The sequence below is a fragment of the Beta vulgaris genome, chromosome 8, assembly GCF_026745355.1.
Source record: "Beta vulgaris subsp. vulgaris cultivar EL10 chromosome 8, EL10.2, whole genome shotgun sequence".
Classification (NCBI taxonomy): domain Eukaryota; kingdom Viridiplantae; phylum Streptophyta; class Magnoliopsida; order Caryophyllales; family Amaranthaceae; genus Beta; species Beta vulgaris.
In genome coordinates, this window is record NC_079209.1 from 61677434 (window position 1) to 61688746 (window position 11313).

The 11313-nt window shown below is 37.1% G+C and overlaps 1 protein-coding gene across 2 annotated transcripts; it reads right to left on the reverse strand.

The window, feature by feature from the left end:
• Positions 1-1906: 1906 nt before the first annotated feature.
• LOC104902420 (hypothetical protein) lies at positions 1907-9638 on the reverse strand. 2 transcript variants are annotated; one of them, XM_010690195.4, is made up of 9 exons: positions 9424-9638; positions 8878-9061; positions 7564-7639; positions 6561-6619; positions 4765-5258; positions 4513-4673; positions 4085-4288; positions 3169-3409; positions 1907-2880 (listed from the first exon to the last, which is right to left on the reverse strand). In XM_010690195.4, the coding sequence occupies exons 2-9, from the start codon at positions 9018-9020 to the stop codon at positions 2321-2323; spliced, it is 1938 nt and encodes a 645-aa protein (XP_010688497.1). In that variant the 5' UTR covers positions 9021-9061; positions 9424-9638; the 3' UTR covers positions 1907-2320. The 2 variants fall into 2 exon arrangements, with proteins under 2 accessions (XP_010688497.1, XP_010688498.1); XM_010690196.4 differs by having other exon boundaries at positions 9390-9638.
• Between the last annotated feature and the right edge of the window lie 1675 nt (positions 9639-11313).

Sequence of the window (11313 nt, forward strand, 5' to 3'; positions counted from 1 at the left end):
CCTCCGGTTCTCGGGTCACGGGAATGTCGGAAAGCGTGTATTATAACCTTTCATTTTGGCTGTTTTTGGCTCATTTTCGGACTCTTTCGGCTCCGGTCTTATTAGTCTCAAAAAACGTTCCCAGGGGTGCAGATATGACGTGTTACGTAGCTGGGTTTCATGGTACCATTTGCTTTTCATAAAAAGCCTCTTAATAATCAATTTATGAATGCATTTCTCGTGAAACCCAAAATTACCCCTAAAATGACCGTGAAAGCATTCATATAGCCGTTCCAAGACATGGGGGTCCTTTCTAATGACCTCCCATGTCCCTAGGAGGCACCCCAAGGCTTCCGGTTCTCAGGTCTCGAAAATGTCAGAAAGCGTGTATTATAACCTTCAATTTTTGCTGTTTTGGATCATTTTCGGACTCCCCGGGCCCAGTCATATTTTTCTCCATAAATCTTCCTAGGGGTGCTGACATAACATGCAACATAGGCCGAGTGGTTGGTTCCATTTTCGTTGCCTCAAAAAGCCTCTATAAAATCCATTCATTCATTTTTCGTGAAACCTAAAATTAACTTGAAATGGTTGTGAAAGCATTCATATAGCCTTTCCAAGACATGAAAGTCTTTTTAAATGACTTTCCATGTCCCTAGGAGGCACCCCCAAGGCTTCCGGTGCTCGGGTCACGGAAAAGTCTGAAAGCGTGTATTATAACCTTCAATTTTGGTTGTTTTTGGGTCATTTTTGAACTTCTTCGGCTCCGGTCCTATTATTCTCAAAAAATCTTCCCTGGGATGCGGACATGAAATGTAACGTAGCCTCGGTGCTTGATACAATTTCGTTGCATCAAAAAGCCTCTCAATAATCCATTTATGCATTTTCGTGAAACCCAAAATTACCCCGAAATGACCGTGAAAGCATTCATATAATCATTCCAAGCCATGAGGGACCTTTCTAATGACCTCCCATGTTCCTAGGAGGCACCCCATAGCCTTCGGTTCCCGGGCCCCAAAAACGCCCGGCGTGTATTATAACCTTTAATTTTGGTTGTTTTTGGGTCATTTTCGAACTATTTCAGGCTCGGTCATATTTTTCTCCAGAAACCTTTGTAGGAGTGTCAACATGACATGTAATGTAGCCGCGGTTCTTGGTACCATTTGTGTTGCCTCAAAAAGCCTTTTAACAATCCATTTATTCGTTTTTTGTAGAACCCAAAATTGTCTCAAATGATCGTGAAAGCATTCTTATGGTCATTCGTTCCAAGCCATGAGATTCCTGTATAATGATCTCAAATGTCCATAGGAGGCACCCCATTCCTCTGGTGCCCGGGTTGCGGGAATGTAAGAAAGTGTGTATTATAACGTTTAATATTGGTTGTTTTGGGGTTATTTTCGGACTCCTCCAGCCTCGGTCATATTTTTCCCAAAAACCTTCTTAGGGAGGAAGACATGAAATGTAAAGTAGTTGAGGTGCTTGGTAACATTTGTGTTGCCTCAAAAATCATCTTAATAATCTATTTATTCATTTTTCGTGAAATTCAAAATTAACTCAAAATGACTGTGAAAGTATTCATATAGCCTCTTCAAGACACAAGAGTCCTTTCGAATGACCTCCCATGCCCCTAATACCTATACAAAGTTACCAAGTATAACATGAAACAGAAACAACACTAACACAAAATCAACTCAAACTGGCCAGGTGTGATCGATTCATGTTATGCAAGTATGCAACATAGTTTTGCTATAAATCAAGAGCTGAAACAAACAAGACCATAACACAAATCCAACCTGTCTAAATATCGTTCCCACATCATCTGGACACCTGAAAATCTGCCTCGTTATGAGGCTCAAATCATCTCAACCCCAATAAATATCTAATAATAATTGATATATATATCAGATAATAAATCCACAGACAAGGATACCCACCAAAAGTTAATATCACAAACTTCATTTTAGTGAAAATACAGGACTATATAGACTATAGAGAATAAGTTCTTCATTAGAATTTTCTCTTGGTACAAGTGCATCATGCATGAAAACAGCACAATCAACACCTTCGCGTTACCTATAAACTCTCAAGCTCGCAACAGACTAAATAAAGTTATAACGGAGTTAATAAAGACAAAGGTTACAAGAATTACACAAATCACTGTACAGGTGACTGTACAAAAGATGTTTCTACATCTGCTACATCCCAATAACAAGCACCAGGTCAGGCTTAATTTAACAGCTACTCGCAGTAATGCTATCATAATCTAGCAGAAATTGTACCAAGTGAGCTGTCTGACATTTTTTTTCTCGAACAAATATAGTCAACAAAGACTATCAGAAGCTCAGTCATCCAACTCCACAAGCTGTGCACGCCTCTCAGCGGCTTTCTTCCTAATGAAGAAGCCCCACCTCATAGCCGCTTTGATCTTCAGCCAACCAACAACAGCTTTGCCAGGACGACTCCGGTCCTCCTCAAAACTATTGTTGTAGTTAGACGGTGTGGGCATGAAAGATGGGAATGATGAAAAAGTTTCATCAGGCATATTCACATGACCTCCCATGCTGAAAAGTCTTAGCAGCTGCTGCATATCATCACTCTCAAGTAACTCGTGACTCCTGTTGCGGATCTCGTCCTCTGAAATTTGGTTATGTGACCAATCATCAAAAGGGTTAATATTGGGCGGTTGAGACTGTTGCATGACCTGAAATCCAGGTACAGCGGATTGTGGAGGACCCAAAGCCAATCCTGCCCTATTATCATTCCCGATAATATGAGTTTGTTCTGAACTGCTACTTATTAGACCATGTTGGGAATATGAAGTGCTCTCAAACTGGTTGTGTGAATTGGAACTCATCAGCTGTGACTGATTAGGAAATCTGTTTGCCAGATTATTGTTATATCCTGCAATTCGTGATCAGAACAGAAATGTACATTAGGTTGGGAAGGGAAACAAATGGGCAAACAATTACGTGATTTTTCAGAGCTAGAATAGTTGATTGTTGTTGAAATGCCTTCCAAATGAACTTTTTTATATACAAAAAAAAACCATGGAAAATCATTTTCATGAAACTATTCCAAAGAAGCTAACCCCTCCATGGAACTATTAACCCAAAAAAAGAGACCAACCCAAAACTTATCTTTAGAACTGAATGATAGTGCAGTCAACAAAGAAGCTAGCCCAATGCTTACCAGGAGCTGCTACACTATTCTCCACCAATGCCTGCTCGGTAGGAACTGCAACAGGCAATCGAGGTAGAGCCAACTGATTATCATCTATATGATTTGAATAACTGATTGTATTCATTGATAGATCATTCTGAGATGAGCGCGTCCGTCTAGTTTGTTTGGAATTCATTAGTGCCTTGCCGTCATACTCTATGACCTGATGCCAGTTGTCATATGCTTTCTTCACAAGGGTGTCAATGTACACCTGATTGATGAATCTTGTGTTAGCTTAATGAATTACATCCAAAAGTGCTCAATCATCAAAGCTTAAGGTTGCTCTAGATATAGTGCTTGTGTTTCTCTTAGAGACAGGGGATATTGGAGACAGACTATCATCTCCCAAAGGCCAGCTACATACAGCAACTTAATACCAGAAACAACTCGTGAACACTCAACATCAAAAGCAAGGCTAAGCACAACAGTATTTCTTTTTATATTCTGCTTCCCTCTACCATTTGTAGTCTGTCAAGAAGTGACCCCCTAAATGAGTCTCAGGAAGAAGTTAAGAACCCATGAAGAGGGTAGAGCCAAGGGACCACAAGCAAATCACAGTCCCAACCCTGAAGTTGGGATCTTGAGGAGCTAATCAAGGTTTAAGGAGGGTAGCTCTACAACATATGCTCCCACCCTCTCGTTTTTATTTTAAAATGAGTCAGTGAATTGTTATGTTTGGACAAAACATAGTAGGACACAAAAGGAGTAAGGAAACAGTAGTAAACAAGTTACAACACGATAAACATCGAGGTTTTCCAGCAGATATCTCAGTTTTGATCTTCTTCAAGAAATACAAGAATCTCAGCTTATTTCATAGCATCAAGAGTGATGTGGCCAGAGTATCACCACAAGGATTAAGAATGAGCCTGAAAAAAGAATGACTAACCTTTTGACTGTCTGAGAGAGAATCTGAAGGAATGAATTGCTCTCCAGTAATTAGACCACTGAGCTCATATATATTATTGAAAACCACACCAACATTTCTTGCATCATCAGGATAATAAACATACAGCTTTCCGCTGAGAACACATGTCTTTGCATGCTCCATGAGAGCATCCCACATCCTATTAGACATGCCACTTCCAAGGGTCTACAAGGAGATTAATGATATATCAGAGAATGTACTAGCAAATACATCATGGGAAAGTCATTAAAAACCAGGGTTGATAACCAGCCAAGTAAAATCAAGTTTAGGTCACATAGACTCAGGTTCAGGTCAAAGCTTAAAGATCCACCAATTTACATGCAAGAATCGTAGAGACAAATGCAAAAATTTATGAATAACAACAAGCCACATCATAGAGATGCACTGACAGTTCTTAGTCCTTGAGAATCTCTGACTGCAAGTCGGAGAAAATCCTCCACTGTGTAGATCCCAGCAGCAGTCAGCCTCTTGTGGAAGGATCCATCTTTCCCAATCTTTTCTAATCTCCACACCTCATCGGTAAGGGCCGGAGGATAGTGCTTCTTATACACTAGAACAAAAGAGTGGAAAAGAGTAAAATGTAAGACTTAATGGCAATATCAAAAAGCAACTAAAAAGGCAACATCACATAATGCACTTACATTCCCCTCTGTGATCCTTGACGGTAAAGGCTTCTGTTTTTGCCTCACGTATACGCATGCCATCACAAAATCCTGCGGTCACCTTGAGGCCGAGCCTGAACTTCCTACTTCTTATCCAACTTGAATTATCGGTGAAAGTAAGTTCACCAAGTGTTCCTACACCTTCTTTGAGAGTCACCTGCAACTCCCCAGTCAAAAGCGGTCTCTTTCCTTCACGTTCCTTTACAACATGGCTTTCAAACTCTTCTTGGGACCAATCTTCATCATCTTCATTATTAAAATCACCTTCAAGCACAACAACATCTAGTTTCATGGATGATTCAGGTCCAGATATAACCATATGACCAGTGTTCGCATCAATCAGTACAACATGGATTGCAGCACCCTGCTCTCCTTCAACTTTGCCTCCGGTGAACAGAGGAAGTGATAGCTTGGATCTGAAATGCAGCTGCAAGTTCCTTCCATCAGACCCTTCAATTCGTTTTGGAGAAGCCCTGAATCCAGTGTAACAAAAAAGTATATAATCCTTGCTTTCTGTCTTCAGCAATGCTAATGGTGCAAATATCAATAATGCAGCTATCTTATAGATGGTTTGTTTTTTGTCAAATAAGATCAAATAAAAGGGGGATTTTTCAAGGACCCAACAAAAAATTTTAGCAAGAAAAAACCACATATACAGTCCGATTGTTACTTGAAACCAAAGTACCAAATCCAGTAAAGAAGTTAACATTCTAGTGTTAAATTCTTATTTCCCTCCATTTCCCTTCATGCGTTGTTGTTTTCTTTAGCCTTTCCACCCCCGCCACCCCCAAACAAATATATATGATAAAAAAAATGGCCAATGTAAAATCCCTAATACCATGTGTTTGGTTTTTATTTGGGAATGAATTTTTTATTTATTTGAGACCTAGATGTATTGGTATGAGCTATACCCAGTCCGAATTCTCTAGAGTTTTAATGAAACTCTGCAAGGTAGATTTGTATCTGAACCATACATTTTAAAATCAAGGACTCATATTGGTAGGAGGGAGAAATTAGGGGATGGATTTTGATGAGAAAAAATAAGGGGAAGTTTGGAAAGAGAATATATGAGCCATTGATTTTTTATTGAATGGTTGATGTTGTTCAAACTCTACCTTGTAAGAGTGATTTTACAACTCTATAGGATCCAAACACGAGCTATACCCACCTCCCCCCTTGGGTTTCTAAACCCCATACCTTATGGGTTTGAGGTATGAGTTTTAAATATATCATTTTATTAAACAAACACTAGGTATGATTTTGCCCATTCTAGACTAATGTAAACCGAACACTTAAAGGAAAATAAGAAGTCAACACTCGAATGTTGAAGTCTTTGCCAAAAATTGGTAAATTAGTCTTAGTTACAATCGGAATTTATATGTATTGTCTTTTCTAGCAAAAAGTTCTGTACGAGGAGGTCCTTCCCTAAACAACACCCCTTTTATTTGGTCTTATTTGACAAAAAGTTCTACAGAAAATAGAAATGCAGCAGCATATCTCATATGCTATGTGCTGAAATTGGCCAGTGAAAGGACAAAAAAGAAAGAAAAGCCCAAACTTCACCCAGACAAAGTAGGTTTTTTCTATTAGCAGACTCAGGATAGTAGAACTCCATACAGTGATGTTGCAAAGCTTTTCCAAGATGAAAGAATGTATTACTTTCAGATTATGATAACTAACATCTTTGTCAGATGAGGAAGACCGGTCAAAACCACAAACATACATGGTTAAAATAAAAATTCAGCACAAGATTACTAATATCAGATATGGTATACCTCCCACTGATTCTGGCAGGGCCTATCTTAGCCAGAGCTCGCTCCACTTCTTCACTGACCTGTTTCATCCAAATATGAGGAGCCAATGAGGAAGAATATCTCGCAAAGGAACTATAGGAGACTGATTGGAACAATGTATACCAGCAATAACTACCATCAAGCGCAGATAATTCAGGTTCAATACCAAACGAGATTAGTATTTTATAGACCTTTAGGTTCCATCACGTCACTCCTTATAGGGGGTGTTAAAAAAACAGTGCAGAAGGAATATCTTTAAAAGGTAATTCCAAATTACAAAAGAAATAGAAGTTGCTACAAAAACTAATGCATACATCTCCAAATTAGTTTTTACTCCCTCAGTCTGAATGTACTCGCTCCATGGCAGATTGACACATATCTTCACAAGAGTGATAATGCATAGGTGAGCCGTGAGTGTGGGTTCCAACTTTAGAGAAAAAGAAGAGAGGAAAAAGAGGATGGAGAAAATAATTTGAGGCATCCCAAAGTGGAAAAGGAAGCATAGAAATTTGAGATGGGAGGAGTAGTAGAAACATAAAACATGTTATCCAATTATGCTTATGATCATTATATCGACATTGAAAATCAATTCAATTATTCATCCCATTTCTTATCTTTTCTTCGTTCTCTTCTTTGTGTGTTAGGAGTAGGCACGCCTTCATAATCTTGTTCCATACCCGAATACAAGCAACAACAATCAGAAGGGAAAACATTTCTCAGCACGTTAAAGAACACAAAGGTCTGGAAGATGTGCGAGTGTTAGAAAAGGAGAGAGAGACTAGCAACAACAACAACATGCCACAACATACAATTTCCCTACTTATATATTCCCTGAGGTGCATATCCAGTTTTTTATCAGAAGGAATATTAAGGATATAACATAAAGAAAAATTAGGACAAGTAACCCAACACCCAGGTTCAATAAGATGAGTTTAGAAGTCAAAGTTCAAGCACATAATATCAGCTGACAAGTCATGGATCTTACAACTCTACGAAGAATAGGTTCCAATGATGAACAAAGTCTCTGCAAGCTGTCCACCTTCAGGGCTTCTACAATCACACTGCAAGAAATGCATATGTTTCAAGAAGTGGACCCAAGCAAATATTTGACAATAATCAAGATTCAGAATGAAATGATATCATCCACCATCAAAACATGTCTCAAACAATTGATGTATAGTTCCAATTTTAATTTCAGGAAGAGCATTAGCAGCTGAATATTTGTTGATACAGTAGATTCCAACATCAACACAAATTTACAATAGTTGCAAGAGGGAGAATAGAGCTGTTTGGAATGGAAAATGAAGCTAAAGCCAATTGTAATAGCAGGTCACTAGAACGAGGAAGGAAGTCTAGCAAATAGCATACCCATAAGCCTTATGGGTTTTAAGTGTTATCATAGTTTCTTCGTCACACATTGATTACTACACTGCGGAAAACTAAACTGTGCAAAAGAATATTAAAATCGCATTAAATATAGCAAGTTTGATAATCACAGAGATATCAATAGCATACACTTGTTAAGATTGACCTTTCCTTGTAGTGTATGCAGTTGCACAACATCCGTATATTGACATACACAGAAAGATGGTACAAAGGAAACATAACAAACATAAATATAAGGAATAAAACACGAAAGTGCTTCCTGATTCACATTCAGGAAGATATTCACAAATTTTGTATTTCTTATTCTTCACGACCTCCACACCCATCCTTTTTCAGTCTCCAGGACATAAAGGGTCTCAAAAGAAACACCCACTTGAAGGAGCCAAATTCAACACATAGTTAGAGCAACCAAAAGTCAGACTGAAGTTATATGCTCTCTCCAAATCATGGGTTCTACTAAATGGCAATAGGATAAAATTCAAGAGGTTAATTTTTCACAATTTTATTAATAAGTTAGAAAGAGCCAAATTTTTACAAGTTATTAGTACATATCACAATAATGTGGTCTCTAGTAGGTTAGTAGTATTCACAAAGTTCCTCCTCTCAAAACCGGTAAATTCTCTGAAGCATTGACAATCTCTGCATTTGCATCCCCTTTCAATTCCACTTCCCATCACCCATCACCAACACCATATGAAGTAACAGAAAACATTATGTCCAATACACAAATTACTTACCACAAAAGAAAACACTAGCAAAATTGAAACCACACAACAAATACAGACACCTAACAGGTAATAACTAATAACCGCACAAAAAAATCCTAAAAAGCTCATTTGCAAATATTACAATCAACTATGAGTTCAACAACATCAGAAGAAAAAAAACATCAATCAAGAGAACAAAAATATACCTAGCTAAAGCTGGCCGCTTTCGCTCCGGCTGCTCATCATCTCCACCACCACCACCATCACCACCATCACCACCACCACTATCCAAGCTCCGTTTCCCCCTCATACTATTAGATCTCTCCATGGACCTAGTCTGCCTCTGCATTTGGCTCCACCAGTTGGTCACAGCACCAAAGATTCACAGATCTGAAGTACCAAATCAGACATTGAATTTGCATTTAATTCTTAAAAGTTATAAAGAACACATCTTTTACTTCCACCCAAAATTACCCATATAGCATATTATTCCAAATTACCCAAATAATATAGTTCTAGCCCGTCTTTTCCCCAAATAAAAAATAGCACCTGACCCACTACAAATTTCACCAAAACAGAAACACCCAGATGCAAAAAAACAACAAATTCTTAACCAAAAAGAAAGTACAAAGCTTGATTCCAACCATTTTAATCAGATAATCCAAAAACTAACAATAAAATTCCTTCAAAAAAAATCCAGAAACTTTAAATTTATTACATCAGCAGCAGCATATATGGAAGTAGCAGCCTACCTGTGAGATTAAAGAGACAGACACAAATGATTGTGTTAATTAAGGGCACGAAAAAAAGGAAAGAAGAGAGAGAAAATAGAGGGTTATTGGATTTAGTTTGTTTAGTACAGTCGACTTTGACTGTTGAGGTGAGCTGAATCAGTTCCTTTTTCTGAAGATTTTTCTTACATATTCTATTTTTTTTTATTTTTTTTTATTTTTATTTTGTGTTGGCTGCTGAATCAACTATGCAAATAGTGATAGTATAATAGTATCTCATCTTTTGCTTTATTGGTCGTTGGGACTTGGGAGAGCCTTGTCTTTGAATCTTTGCCGTTGGTTTATAAAGATGTTGACATTTCTTCGTTTTTTCTTTAGTTCGGTATTGCCCTGATTTTGGATTAGATTAGGTAAACCTTTGTCAAGAGATATCCATATTAGATATTTACCCAAACCTAAGACATATTTATGAACATAAGTACTACCAAATGAAGTTAAATTTGACAAGACTAGATGAGGTCGTGGAAAAAATAAATGTTACTGAAAGGAATTTATCAGAAGAGTATTGTATATATGAGTTTAGTGTATTCACTTCTTACAAATGATGGTATTTATAGATGTAAAACTTTACTGTGTATTCTAAATAAATCAACAATTGCAGCAAACCGGCAAGAAAAACTTACTCATGCATTTGAATGCATGTCAGTGGAATTCACTATGCTTAACAGTGGAATTTGTCATTCCACTGTTTTCGCAACAGATGATATATTATAGTCTACTATAATGATAATTATAGCTTTCATTTACTCTCCTCTTAATTTTTAAGATAACTAGTGAGTGGCTCGGGCGATGTCTCGAATTATTATGCATCAATCATTATAATTAGTGAAAGTAAAGAAAAGTGTTGTGATAAATAATTATAAGAATCTAGATAGAACTCTAGAAAGTTCTAGAAATGGTTGAATTTAAGGCATTGGAGGGGTAATTATATTGGTGAATTATTATGTTGGTCTGGATTTTATAGACTTACCATATGTTATTGTACCTCAATATTATGAGATGTACGTTAATATTAAAAACCACTAAATTGCACGTCAATATTATGAGGTGTAGCTCTTTTTTTTACCAAATTGTATCTGCAAGTTATTCTTTCAACTACAAGTTGGTATTTTAAGGACTTAAATATAGATTACTTTTGGTTGTGACGAACCAAGGACTATGAAACTATATGATTTTACTTTGTCATGTTTCCGTCCTTCAATTCGAATCGTTTTGTCATTATTCCTTTGTTCTCTCATGTTTATTGCTGGTAAGTGTACTAGGACCGCAAAATCCAATAAAGTTAAATTTTCATTGATACTTAACAGAGTAGGGAAAAGAAATGGAGAAGGCAATTACAAACAATTGGCAAAGGTGACTAATAACATTTATCAATCATCAGCAATCTCATGTTTGAAGGAGCACACTCTAGCCATTTTTTGTCAAAAGTAACAGTATTTGAAAATATTTATTTCTATCTATGTTAACGTTTTGGAATACTATTTTTTGATAAAATTATTTCACTTTGACTTTTGCATTATTTATATAACCAAGTTTGACATTTTTTTGAAAACAAATGTCATTACGTAAAATGTATGATTTCATAATATCAACATTTTAACAGCTTTTACTAATTGGTAACTACAGATATCTATACGAAAGTCGAAGTAGGACCACCGTATAAATACAACAGAGCAATTACTAGTATGTAGTCTGATTCACGCACGCTCAAAGCATTGGATAGACAGTCATCTTAATCATTCCTAGGCCCTAACATGTAAAAGCAACATTCTATCGAGCAAAACGAAAAAAGCTCAACAACAGTACAATTGAATATAAGATACGTCAAGAACTCTTCACAAGACACAATAC